The 14857-nt window shown below is 32.3% G+C and overlaps 1 protein-coding gene across 3 annotated transcripts in view; it reads right to left on the minus strand.

Moving 5' to 3' along the window:
- The window catches only part of LOC114325820 (homeodomain-interacting protein kinase 2), a 273933-nt gene that overhangs the window by 23379 nt on the left and 235697 nt on the right, over window positions 1-14857 (minus strand). For all 3 annotated transcript variants that reach the window (XR_007697026.1, XM_028273951.2, XM_028273950.2), the window contains exon 17: window positions 1-11674. This exon is cut by the window's left edge. Coding sequence is in view for 2 of the 3 variants with exons in the window: in XM_028273951.2 (XP_028129752.1) it covers window positions 11479-11674 (196 nt within the window). In the remaining variant the exon portion in view is untranslated. The remainder of the gene's footprint in view (window positions 11675-14857) is intronic.

Raw genomic sequence — 14857 nt, forward strand, 5'->3', positions numbered from 1 at the left:
TTGTGTTTTCTGCGTTATTCCTTTAATTTTCAGATTTTTAGTCTGCTTTTACATAAAAAACAGTTGTTTTTAGAACTCTTGAGCGACGTATTAGTATAATATAATATGTATTATGTTAAATGTATTTATGGATTACAGTCGAAGGCCAACATGATCAACCAAAAAAAGAAGATTAATCTGGTGATTTTTATAGTGACATTATTTGGTGTGAATTTGTCTTTTGAGTTTCCTCCTTGAGTTCTCCTCCTAGTTTAAAAACGGTATAAGTGCTTAGATGTTATGTGCCAGGTACGAACTAGGTACTTTTAGGACCAGTTTAAATAATCCAAATCAATTTAATTTTACCGAATACATTATTTTCTTGTTATTTAGATATATTTGAAAAAATATGTGACATATTTAAATTTATATTATATATTTGTGACTTGTAGTCAATGAACATACTCAAACTAATAAATTCCTTTCCACAACACAAACGATTAGAACCAGTTCGAATTTAAAGGATAGAAACTAAAATTGTTCGAAAAATCATTCTAAAAAATTACTAATTAAAATTTGCAAATTCAGGTTTTGATAAAAGATATTTTGACCTATCTCTAGTTCTTACTATTTACCACTACTGTTCCTTCAATCTACCAATAGCTTTCTAGGCCTCGTACCAAAGTCTGCGCCGATTTTGCCGAATCTACGAACCAAAATGAAAATATGTACAAAAGAAATTTTGACGATCACAGAAAAAAGATCTTTGAACCAACAATGTTAAAAAATATGTACAAATCTGTTGATTGGAGTTAAAAATTAAAGTGCTGAGGAACTGAACATCGAAAATTCTGTACACCAACATGCATATACCCGGACAGCGTATCTTATTTAGATGCTCTAGCAAGGGGTACAATACAAAAAATAATATTGCCTTGCAAACAGTGTTAAGGTTCACGATAGAGGTAGTACCTCATATAGTCCATTCACTCACGGTAAAATATTTTAAAATCCCCAAATTTTAAAGAACCGCTTGCATTGACATGAAATTTGGCATACACATAGCCAACATGTCAAAGAAAAAAAGTGATATTGTGCCTATGTGTGATTATGCCCGGGGGTGAATATAGCCCCTTTGTGGGGCTGAAAAAATATTTGTAATAAGTTTAGAAACTTTAAAAAACTTGTAATGAGTTTTCCCCAAAAAGTACCTCATTTTTTGGTTATTTCACGTTGAAATATTCGATTTGGAATTTGACGAATATGAACCTAGTTTTCATTAGCTACAACTCTGTTTCTACTGGTTCTAAAGACCAGACTGGTTAAAAAATTGTAATGAGTTTTCCCCAAAAAGTGCCTCATTTTTTGGTTATTTCACCTTGAAATATTCGATTTGGAATTTGACGAATATGAACTTATTTTTAATTAGCTACAAATCTGCCTCTACTGGTTCTAGAGACCTTATACATACACCATTTTTGTTACTTTTTTATAAGCCAAGAACATTTTTTGATAAAATACTTACTTTTTTAGATATTTGCAAAAAACCGTCTAAAAACGTGATTTTTTGTTAAAAAAATGTTGAAGAAAAGTATTAACTTAGTGAAAAACGATATAGAACAAAAGTTGCTTAGAATTAGTCGGTTTATCCAATTCCGAATTTATGTTGAACGTATCTTTTCTCACCCCCAAGAAGGGGCTGAAACTCATCCCAGGGCAAAAGCATACATCGACACAATATCATTTTCTTTGACATTTAGCTATGTGTATGCCAAATTTCATGTCTATCCAAGCGGTTCTTTAAAATCTGGAGCGAAAACCGTCAGTATATGGACTAATAGAAAACACCGAAATAAATATATCAATATGTTGGAAAATTTTTTGTAGCGTTCTTAAACATTTAGTAGTTCCAAAGAACTCCTATGTATAGGTAAATTTATTACAGGACGGAGAAAATTTTTTTCATGCTACAATTACGTGTAGCACCGTTACATACAAATCTAAACTGAATTTAAAATATAATTAATTACAACATACTTTACTTAGTGTTTCTAATTTGTTGAGAACCACCGAAAAACCCCATGTTTGCAAGGCAAAATCCCCTTAAGCTAGAGCAGTTTCCAATGAGAAAACCTACATATAGCGAAAAAACACCTGATTATTATTTGTATTATTTAGTAATCCGAAAAACTATTCTACACAATCCAAAAATATTATTTGTTACATCTACCATATATATTTCTAATTCTATCGCCTAAGTTTTTTAAGATATACCTTCTAAACTAATTGAAAACATCTATGACGAATCGTCAATCTTTCGATATTCTTTTGTAAAACTTTTTTTTTTTTTTGTAAGAACACCGAATTATTTCCAAATCGTCATTTGTAGGCAATGGAGTTACGCAGGGTAGACTCTTTGCTGTCAAAACTACTTTTTTATCACATAGTTAACGATATATTAAAGGTAAAAAAGGAACAGAAATTTTCAGAAAAATGATAGTCGAGTGTCGTGTCACCTTTAAATAAAACCCGTCAGATATTGCGAAAAGGCATGTGCTGCAGTATGTCTGCTTTATCCTCTAGACGTCTCCACTACGTCTTCGTCAGATCTCACCATAGTCAGCCTAGATGGAGAAGCAGATAAACGATAAACACGGTTTGAATAGTAAATAAACAGCGAGACCATCGGAGTATCAGTGATAAGTATCATCGATTAGTTCCGTGTGAAGTTTGTCGCAAAGTGAGAATACTGCAAGCAAATTTGAAGAAAGAAGAGACATTGCGAGAGATGCTCCAGGACCACACTACCCCCTTTGACGAATCTTAATCTAAAAGAGAAAGGAAACACCAACATGTTTGAAAAACAGAACCAACCATTGTCAGGGATGAGTATTCAAGCAACTAAGAAGAACCGAAGAAATGGTTACTTCAAAAACATTTTCATACTTCTGGCAGAAGTATGAGTCTTCAATGTCGTCAAAGTGAACCGTTTCTAGCTCAGAAAACCGACCTACAGCTGAACTTCAGAGATGTCCAAAGGTATCCCTGGAATTATCCCTAAGTATCCCTGAAAAGAGGAGGGTAAGGGGAAATAAATATTTTCGAAAATTTCAAAGCAGTTTATTACGACTGTATTAAAATGGTTCCAGGAAAAGACAACATGGAGAAATATTCCAACATGGAAAACGCAGATGTTATCCAAAAAGCCAGCTGAGAAGGCTCGGAAAGAATCGGATGAACAGTTGTTGCGAGGAAAAACGATTTGCAAGCGATTTCCCAGTGGAAATGACACCAAGGAAACAGGAGGCTGAATATAAAATAAGATCAACTTTACTCCAAAAGTAGTAGACGCGCCAAAAATAAAAATTCAAGATACAGAAATAATTTTATAAGGATAATAATCTTTATAACGATGATTTTAATTTCCGTCAATGAAATTTCCAATCCACGTGGCACCGACTGGCGCCAACTGCACATAAAACGTGACTGTAACGGCTCCTAACGGTGCCGTACGCAGCGAAATCGCAAATACACGCGGCACCAATTGGCGCCAACCGCACATAAAACGTGTCTGCTAACGTCTCCTAACGGTGCCATCCGCAGTGAATACGTTTCGATAAAATGGCATGGTATAATTGGCATAAATTTGGCGTTTGAAGACGACGCAGCATACGCAAAAATATTGATGCAAATGTTAATATAAAATTAGTGCAAATATACAGTTGATTAGAACTGCTACATTGACTTACAAAAATTTGGCTATCATTCAGCAGTGATCATATATGAGAGAAACACAATGATTTATCGCTTTTATTCGGCTGTTGTTGTATTTGTAACGTAAAATTTTTCTAGATATTATATTTGCAGCATCTCAATATTTTTAACTTGTATTTTTCATAGTAAAACAACTTGAGATGAGAACTAATGTATAAAATAAGTATGCTCCGGTTATCTAGCACATCTTAGGAAATGTTATGAGAGCAGACACAGAAAACATGTTATCCAAGGAAAGGTAGAAAGCTGATGATCACGAGGAAGATCAACAACAAAATGGATCGACCAAATTACATGGATATGCAAAAGACCTGTGCATGGGTTAAAATAAATAACCAGAGATAGAAATCTTTGGAGACGGACAATACACGACATTACGATGACCAGTACACTTCCTTTGAAGGATCAGAACCGAAGAGCGAGATCCACGATAGTCTATCTCTCACCCTACTAATAGGCAGACGTGATTCACTGCCGAATCCCAACTCAAGCTGCAGATCTATTCTGAATGTTACGCTGTTGCGTTTGAAAATTTTCTGGCGCAGATATGACTCACAGCATAAACTACTCACAGCATAAACATAGTAGATATACAACGTTTGCCTCACTATAGAGATAGGGAAATCAATGTGTTAGAGAGAGAAGTACCTTTCCAATGAGTAATGAGTGAGATAGATGCTGACGTCACAGACGTCGAGGGAATCTACCGTCATAGTTCAGTTATTATCCGCTAGATAGCGCCATTTTTAGTCCGTTTCGGCATTTTTAATCAAATTCGCCATTTTTAGTCCAATTTTTGTAGTTCATGTTGACATCACGCATTACGTCGAAGGAATCTACAGACATATTTCAGCTGTTATCCGCCATTTTTAGTCCAATTTATTTGCCTACAACCGAATCCGACAGCCTTTTGAGCCAATAAGCCGGCATATAAAAAATATAACAGCAGTGATCAACGTGTTAATTGTAATAGCCCCAGCACCGAACCATTTTTTTAATTGAATAATACTCAATTAAAAAACATATATTATACGTTTCTATCAATATCAAGGAGAGAACTAGAGTCTTCTGATCGTCTGAGCTACAAGTCAGCTTAAGGATTTGTAAAACAAAAACCGCCAATAAAAAGAGTAGGTACATAAAAAAATAAATTCTGGCAAAATTCATAATGTGTGTTCCTCTTTACCTAAAACGTTTGTTTAATGATTCAAATAGTAATGGCAACAAAAGGTCTCACCCTAAATAACATAAAAAATGATAATTTTCAATAGTTTTATTAAATATCACAACTATATATTCCACAACTATATTGACGCATATATACCCTTGTTAAAAACACTGAGACATTAAGTGCATAGTTGTTTTTTTCATTACATAACGTCAAACATAGAGTGTATGAAAGATTATTACATTTACAGGCACATCAAACATTTTAAAACACTAGAATTTTCTTGAATATTTAAACGCTACTAAGTATTCTTTTATTTACTTTAAATTGAAACCCAACCCCAAGTGTCGTATATGGCAGTGTCCAAAACGAATCCTTTAGAGACATATCAGATAAAACCTCGATGCTTATACATCTAGATAGAAACACCTAAATTAATATTTATATTAAAAAATTCTCGAGGCGATTCTGAAACACCTATAAAGGATTCTGCTGGACTTCAGCCTAAAAAAACAAAGTGTTTTCTCATATCCCCCTAATTATTTTGACACATACTCAATTGCAAAAATTGACTAGCTAGATATAGTGTTTTTATTCTTGTGAAGAGTAGAATAAAAAATCGCAACGGGAAACATTCCAAAAGCGACTTTCAAAAAGCTAAAAGACAGAAAAACAGGACCTAGAGAGGAAGTTCCAGGTCTCTATCATATCAAAACACTGTCGATTACCAATTTATGAAAATCAAGTAGTAGCAATCGTTTGCGATATCGTTTTTTTATTCCAACTAACGTTACTTTGTTGGTGTGAAGTGACAGACACTCTTTAACCTATAATAAAGACTAGTAAAACTACGTATAAAGACAAAACTAATCCTAATTCTTAAAAACATGAAAAGCAAAAAAAGATAATCTGAAATGCAGCAAACGTTACACCATGACGTATATTTGGTTCTTTACATTCTTCGTATGGTAGAAATTTACGAGATAGAATGTTAACCTGATGATCTTTTTGATACGACGATTTTTTTTGACAATGTAGACAAAAAACTCTTGTGATTCACAACACTTGCTTCTACAAACTTTTTCAATACTATTGAAGACTTTAGAAATCCCTCCTTGTAACGGCATGTAAGTATAACACGTTTACATTGCACAATCATAGACCACATACATTTGCATGTGTTTGCAGAAACATGAGTGTTTGTTTTACCGGTATGGGTGCATACATATGTCTGTGGTTTTAATTTATATATTTTTAAATATTGACTTGATCTTATAGCATCTTTTTACAACCAGACAATGTCCTAACTCTGGTTTTTTATTTGTAGCGTTTAGTTTACTTGTAACCGTTGACCTGATGATGCTCTGCAAATTGTAGAGAACGAAACCGGTCGTCGGAAGTTATAACAATAAATGATTGCGAGTACGTCTGTTTTTTACTTCATTCAAAACGAATCCGCATATGCAACCCATCCAACATTTTTCAATACAACTTGTATGGAACCACAACGTTCAATACAACTGGTGGCATATCTACAAATACTGTACATATGATTCTGTCAAAGGCTGTAGCCAAAGTATCGATAATTATTAGATAGTTGATATTGTTCTAAAGCTATTTCTGTGTGGCATCTTAATACTGTTTTTATTGGCAACAAATCACAAGTTTACTTTAAATTCGAGTTTATTTAACGTTTTGATTTCCGAATCGGAAATCGAAACGTCAAATAAACTTGTTGAAAAAATAAAATTGTGGCTTATTCCCAACAAAAACAGTAAACTAAATAATAGATGTAATTAAGTAATCAACTAAATTAAGCAGTATTTCAAACATAAGATTTGTTTTCCATATAACTCTTCATGTAATAGACCAAGAGGCAGCGCTGCAAAATCTATTTGAGTTTACTAAAGCTAGATTTTTCACAGTTGATTACTGTGAGTGTGTAGAAAAACATACTGCGGTCCGTCAAGCGAAACGTAGAACAGGGGTTACTGAGAGGGTATCAAAGTTGCTTTCCTACGAAGGTAATTATTTCCATTTACTAAGGCTGAAAATCGGTACACACATTCTAAATTAAATATAAATAAAAGTTATTATAGTCGGTCAGTTGTATGACGGGACAGAGCCGGTCGGTCGGCCCCAATAGTCGATTGAGGAAATGAAGCATTTTGGCTCGCAATTTTTTCGTCCAGCATGGATTTACTTGAAATTTTCACAGAAGGTAGGGAATAGTCCTAGAATCATTTTCTATATCATGCCGCTATCATACGCTAAAACCTTGGGGGTGGTTGCCACCCCATCTCGGGGGTGGGAATTTTTTATTACATTTTAACTATGTAATTCGATGGAAAAAGTGATTCTAAGAAAAAATGTTTTTTACATTTTCTTCGTAAAACTAATATTTTTCGAGTTATTCGCGCTTGAAAATAACAGTTTTTCGACGAAAAAATCGACTTTTTAGAGGGTTTTTTGAGAATACCTCGAAAAATATGCATTTAATAAAAAAAAACTGTCGATATCGAAATTGTATCTTTTAGTAACACAAACCAAATTCTTTTCCTATAATATCTTTAAGACCAATTTAAACCGAGATACGGCATGTTTAAGGTTAGCTTTTTTCGTCAAATGCACAATTTGAAATATTCAAAGCCAAATAATGGGAAAAATTTGCATTTTTCGAGAAAAACTTGAATTATCTTTTTTCAAGTATACAATTAGACCTTTCAAAAAAAATAATAAAAAGTTTCTAGCATCATAATTAAGCGAATTACAAAAAAATGTCGGTACCTGCTTTTCTCTACGAAAAAATCAGTGAAAACAACCCCATAACTACCTTCCTAATTCAAAATTGGTCTTCAACTTTCTGTACTTCCTTTTATATTTATATTATCAATACACTCAAGGAGTTTGACCTATTTAAAATGCCCTAATTTTGGAAAAATTGGAGTTTAAAGAAAAATTGATTTTTTGCAATTTGGTATTTTTTACCTTTTACTTCAAAATATCTCCGAAAATACTGAAGATATGAAAAAAATTATAAACTACTAAATTGTAGCTTTTTTATTGACTAAAATTAACCTGTGCATAGATTTTCATTACAATGAATATTTAGAATCAACTGTGAAAAATCTAGCTTTAGTAAATTCAAATAGATTTTTCAGCGCTGCCTCTCCGTCTATAACCCGTTTATGAAAAAAAAGTAATTCTTCAAGAGTTTGCTCAACATTTTTCGCCTATATTCAAAAAGGTAAGTTAAAGCTTGATCATTAAAATACATATTCGTTTATCTTTTTAAACAAGTTTTATTAAATTAATAAATTTTAAATATGTCGATCTATTACCACCTCAACGATGAGAGATCAAAGTAATATTCATTCATACAAATGATATCTTTTTGTGTTGTGATGCCGCTTGGTTCAACAGTTTTTGGTGTAACATTTATCAATCATGTATTAACTAAACCTAATCCACGATGCTCTAAAACTCTGCCAACTTCACTCCAGTAAACGTCTTTATCTCCTCTTTTCTCTATTCAACTCTAGCTCTTGCGTAGTATTGCTACTACTTGAAAAATTGAAGCTTTAAAACAAGCTCGAACTAATAAATCAATCTTCAAACCAGAAGAAAATAATCCTAATAAAATGTTAATAGCTATAATAAACAAAAATACAGGAATGCCAACTGCATCGGCGAATGAATAACTATTTTGATTGGATTATCCGCCGTATGATAAAGGCTCTTTAAAAATTAAAAAAATACGATATAATAATTAATTAGTTAATTAATTAATAGAACAAAAATTAAATTTAATATTTTTTAAATCATTCTACACTAATCATGATTAAAATGCTAAGTCCGTCAGGGCGGACCTTAAATAATCATTTTGATATGAAGGCAGTATGTATATAATGTGAAAGTGATAAATAAATATTTATTGTTATCAGTGGTCATTTCCAAGTGCTACAGATAAATATGTACAAAGTTGCACTGGAAAATATCCCCCGAAAACTTTCGTAAGAAAAAAAATAATAAAACTGTTTAGGTAAAATATTTACGTTAACACATATTAATACCCTTTTTGTATTAGTAGCAAGATAGAAGAATACCTTGTTTAAAATAAAGTACGAGAAAATGTGGAACGTTAGAGATATAGATCCGTTGCAAGTAACCGTTTTGAAAGAGGTAAAACGTCCTTAGCAACAGACCGATAATTGCACAAACTAATTTCGTATACAACACTATGACCTTGCCAAGACAACAGCCTACATAACATAGTGTGTTATATGGACTCTTGTCGACACAAGGGAACAAAATACCATTGCAATCAATATAAAATAAGTCGGAAAATTCTTAACAATTAAAAAATTCTAACACACAATACACAGAAACTTAAAAATTACACGGTTAAAACATAGGCACTATTCAAGTAACATTCGATTTGATAGTAAGTACATTTAGTGGCGCCATCTCCTTTAGACAAACAATCATATGAAGAGGTATACACAATATAGCGCAAAATTTTACATTCCATCAAATGCACAATTATTACAATTGTTTGTAATAACTGTTACACATTGTTTAGAGAGTTACTTTCTAACAATATGTTATTTGAAATATAAACATGTATTTTCGTGTTAAGGACACATCTTATGGAAAATATAATGTCACTCAAATGAAATAAAATTTACATTAATAGATTCCTCTCGAAATTACAATCATTTCATATCATTGCGTAAAGTCTGAATTTTGATTAATACAAAAGAAATAAATCTAAAATCAAATGGGAATGTATGTAAGTCAAAGAGAGAAGAAAGATTTTGTAAGTCGCCAGTTCATAAATATTTTTCAAGTATTAACCCTTTCGTCAACCGTGTCCTCAATTGAGGACAACCTATTCTATAATTTTTTTGTATGTAGCTACATGTGTTTTTACTCTGGTAACACATTGTCCCCGATTATGGATATCCTATTCCGTCAAATGAGGACTTGTGCTGCCATCTAACAGCTTTTGAACAAAACATTTAATTTGTTGAAATATGGGTTTCTATAGTTACTTATGACTGGTGTATGCAGCCGAATTCATTTGAGTTTCTTTCGTTATAAATATGAACAATTGGTATTGAATGTGTTTTGTGATGTTGATAAATAGTAGAATTTATTAAAAAACTATTGTTATACTGAATTCGCTCTATCGAGATTCAGTTTGACACTGACGTTAGTAATTTCTGTTTTGTGAAGTTCAGTTGTCAGAAGTGACTGGAAATTACTACACAACCAACGCACCTGCTCATAGCCAATATTATTAATAGTAAACAGACATAAAAATAACATAAACCTTACGCCAATCAATAATTATTTTTTTACACCATTATAATGTATTGATAACAAATGAGAAAATTATTTATTGTACAAAATAAAAATATTTTGTAGAAATAAACACCACAAAATTTTATGAGATTAGTAGACACTCCCACTATTTCTAATAATTCTTCTTTTTTTAATGAAAGATTAAGTTGATTTTAGCAGTTAATACATAGTGTGAGGTAGGAATTTTTGTGTTGTATGTTTCCTATTCCGAATGTGTCAAAGTGAATCTCCGTAGAGCGAATTCAGTATAATAGCGTTTTTGCTTAAAATTAGCTACCGAGGATTTTCTGAAAATCGTGTACTCGTTTGTGGACATTGTGAGTCAACGGAAAAATTCATTTTTAGGTAAATATAAAAACGCGCTCCGTCCAAGAAGTATGACTAGATGAATTTCACCATTGGCTCATACACGATGATAAACCTAATGTATCCAGATGTACATTGCCTGTTTGTAAGAGCAACTTACGAATGACATGGGATAAATGCAACGTTCATCTCTGTATAAGTAAAGAAAAAATTGTTTTGTAAGATATATTACTTACCGAATAAAACACTTTAGTTTTTGTTTTTTTTTGTCAGTATTTTAAAAAAGATATCAAATATTTTTACTCCATTGGCTTACGATGTTCTCAAATGAGGACAACCTGTAGTGACCAAACTGTGCATTTTGAAAATGTAAAACTAATATCAAAAATTCGCAAAAAAATCATTCTCGCTATGTTGCAAATATCAGATTTTTAGCTTAAAGAAATTTAATTCGTGAACGAAAGGGTTAAGACAGAGGATTACTCTTACCTTATAGATAATAAAGTCATGACTTTGGTCAGTATTCCTATATTCAGAGGTATACAAAATTCGGAGTTGGCGCAACGATCTAAAATGATTGTAATTTCGAGATGAATCTTCTCATGTAAATTTTCTTGCATTTGAGTGACATTATATTTTTCACAAGATGTGTGCAATGTCATTTGTAGAGTAGACTTAAACTTTATTCATAATCCCACAATGCGCTTCTTGTATATATCTAAAAATTTGACAAACATTTCGGTTCATTTCGCATCTAAATGCACTTACCACCAGATCTTATAACAACCAAAACTAAATACAATTTCATAAAAAACTGGACCGAAATTTGAGCAGTATCCAGTCAACGTATAGTTTCTTTTTTGTATCATAATATTCCTTCGTATCTATTCGGCGAACCAAAGACTGGCCGGTTGGTATTGATGGCTTTTGGCGGGGCTAAGCGGGGCGAATCCGTAGGAGGCGGCCGTCACCTGAGCGTGTGACGGGAATTGCAGATGAGCCGGCAGCGGGTGACTAGCGTGGCTGGCTAGCACGGGCCTGGCGCTCGCATGGTGTGCTGGAGGCGGGGGAAGAGCGCGGCTGTTGAATATATTTTTTCATTAGTTATTTGACAAATACTTTCACTATAGATTAAAATAAGAAAACCTTTATAGCCCGATCAGGGAACGCAAAATTTTCCGAAAACCTCCAAAAAAATAAAGGAAGGATGAAAATTTGGTAATAGGTAGTTGAAATTGTCTATTATTATATAAGAAAAAGTTTACAATTCTGTCTACATCCCCTCCATTTTACAAAAATTGGAAAATACGGGGTAAAAATTTTTTTGGGGGTGAAAAAATATACGTTCAAAATAAGTGGATCCGGAATTGGATAAAATGACTAATTCTAAGTAACTTTTGTTCTATAGAATTTTTTTACTAAGTCAATACTTTTCGAGTTATGTGCGAGTGAATGTGTTCATTTTTAACCAAAAAAAAAATGTTTTTGGACGGTTTTTCGGAGATAACTCAAAAAGTAAGTATTTTAGCGAAAAAAATATTCTTAGTAAAAATATAGCTTATAAAAAATTGAAAAAAATGGTGTATGCGTGAAGTCTGCAGACCCAGTAGAAGCAGAGTTGCAGCTAATGAAATGTAGGTTCTTCTTCGTCAAATTCCAAATCGAATATTTCAATGTGACATAACCCAAAAACGGAGCACTTTTAGGGGAAAATTCATTTTAACTTTTTTAAAGTGTTTAAAAAAAGGTTTATTTTTGTTTTTTAAAAAAACTTTAAACATAAAAAGTAAGTGAGTTACGCTCAAAATATTGTTGGTCCCTTTTATTTTTTGGAAAAAAAAATGGCGAAAATCACCCCTTAATTAGCTTCTCAAATAAAATGAATCGTTACCGCTTTACAAGTTACTTTACTTATGTATTGTTTATAGGTTTGTTCGTAGAACTATCAGCAACCGTTGCCAACCATCAGACGCATGCGCGTTCGTAGTCTACGAACTCAAACTGTTAACTGCGCAGCGCCAACTGTTAACTGCGCATGCGTCTGATGGTTGGCAACGGTTGCTGATCGTTTGGATCGTACTACGAACAAACCTTATATTATCTATAAGTTTCATTGGTTCAAAGTGCTCAGTTTTGAAAAAAATTGGGTTTAAAATAAAACATTTTTTTTTATTTTGAAAGAACTCGTAATTGTTTATGCAATTAACTTAAAAACAATTAGGAATACCAAAAATCTCAAAGAGTAATAAAATGTACGTTTTGCTTTTCTGAATATTTTTGATTTTTTGTTTTCTTGTTAGACAAAAATTGGTTATGCTATGGCTGTTCAAAATTTGCCTAAACTGGTGATTAGTTACTCGTTCAATCCATTTTAACTACAGCTTTTTCAAAACGAAGCACTTTGAACCGATGAAACTTACAGATCATATAAATATTACATAGACAAAGTAACTTGTGAAGTGGTAATGTTAAAATTTATATGTGATGCTAATTAGGGGGTGATTTTCGCGATTTTTTTACCAAAAAATAAAAGGGACCAACAATATTTTGAGCGTAATTCACTTACTTTTAATACTACAAGTTTTTTTAAAAAACAAAAATAAACCTTTTTTTAAACACTTTAAAAAAAGTTAAAATAAATTTTCCCCTAAGCCTAAAAGTGCTCCTTTTTTGGGTTATTTCACATTGAAATATTCGATTTAGAATTTAAGAAGAACCTACTTTTCATTAGCTGCAACTCTGCTTCTACTGGGTCTACAGACCTCATGTATACACCATTTTTTTAAATTTTTTATGGGCTATATTTTTGCTAAGAATATTTTTTACGCTAAAATAATTACTCTTTGAGTTATTTCCGAAAAACCGTCCAAAAACATGTTTTATTTTGTTAAACATGACCATATTCACTCGCAATAACTCGAAAAGTATTGACTTAGTAAAAAAACTCTATAGAAGAAAAGTTCTTTAGAATCAGTCATTTTATCCAATTCCGGTCTTATTTTGAAGGTATATTTTTCACCTTCGATAGGGGGTATTCCCCTCCATTTTTGTAAAATGGAGGGGATGTAGAATTGTAAACTTTTTATTATATAATAATAGACAATTTCAACTACCTATTCCCAAATTTTCATCCTTCCTTTATTTTTTTGGGGTCAGATTGTTCTTTGATCGGGCTATTATACAGTATGGTGCAAAAGTATGGAATGCATTCATTATTTCACACACATGACTTTTAAAAAAATCTTATATAAAATCGAAAAAATTACAGTTTTTACACTAAATAGTTAATAATTAAAAAAAGATGCCAACATATCTACAGAAACCGTATTAGTTTTCTTTATATATAGGCCTATCATAACTACAAGAATCAGAGATACCTGGATTTGCCACAGTCTCGAACAGGGTCTTTTTTGCTTATTACCCTGGGGTATATAAACATAATATTTAACAGACATGACTCAAGAAAACAGTATCTGGGCCCTGATTCTAATTCAAATTTCGACTCAAAACAAGTCGCAATCAATATGGTGACGTTTAAATGCGACTGTGCGAGCCTTGTGGATTTTAGTTGAACTAACGAAATGATGTCACAAAATGGCAACTTATCGAAATTAATTGCGACTCCAAAGAAGTGGTTGATATTATAATTTCGAGTCGAAATTATTGTGACACGGACATGACTGAATGGCCGAAAGCCGAAAGCGAGGTTAGGTTTAGTTTTGGAGCTGTGTTTTGTTTGTTTCTTGCAAGAAAAACTAAAGCAAATGGTATTAATATGGCTGGGTTTTATGGAAATTTGCTGGTTTTGGAGGAAGTAGATAAGAGTAGTATTAAATTACAAATATAATAATTGAGAATGTTCACAACGTGAATTATCAACTCAATGAAAGATGTAACGTAATAATCTGGGAAAAACAGGGAAAACAAGTATAAAACAAGGAAAATTAAGTACCAGCTATTTTATTGCTGGACATGCTGGAATCAAATATTAAGATTTCATATATTAGTAAAATATAGCTATGCAAAGTCCGCAGACAGTGTGCTATTTGGTTTATAAACAAATTAGCGCTCCGAAATATTTTTTCAATTATTGCTCTGTAACTCAGAAGATTTTAACGTTAAACCAAAAACACTCACATAAAAATTCACTGTAATAATTTAATTCTGCACATAGATATTTTTTTTTCGATTTCCTTCGGCGGAAATTTTCCTGGGAAAATTCGGGTTTTCCAAACAAAATCTTTGATTTTCAACTAAAATTTT

The sequence above is a fragment of the Diabrotica virgifera genome, chromosome 3, assembly GCF_917563875.1.
Source record: "Diabrotica virgifera virgifera chromosome 3, PGI_DIABVI_V3a".
NCBI classification, from domain to species: Eukaryota; Metazoa; Arthropoda; class Insecta; order Coleoptera; family Chrysomelidae; genus Diabrotica; species Diabrotica virgifera.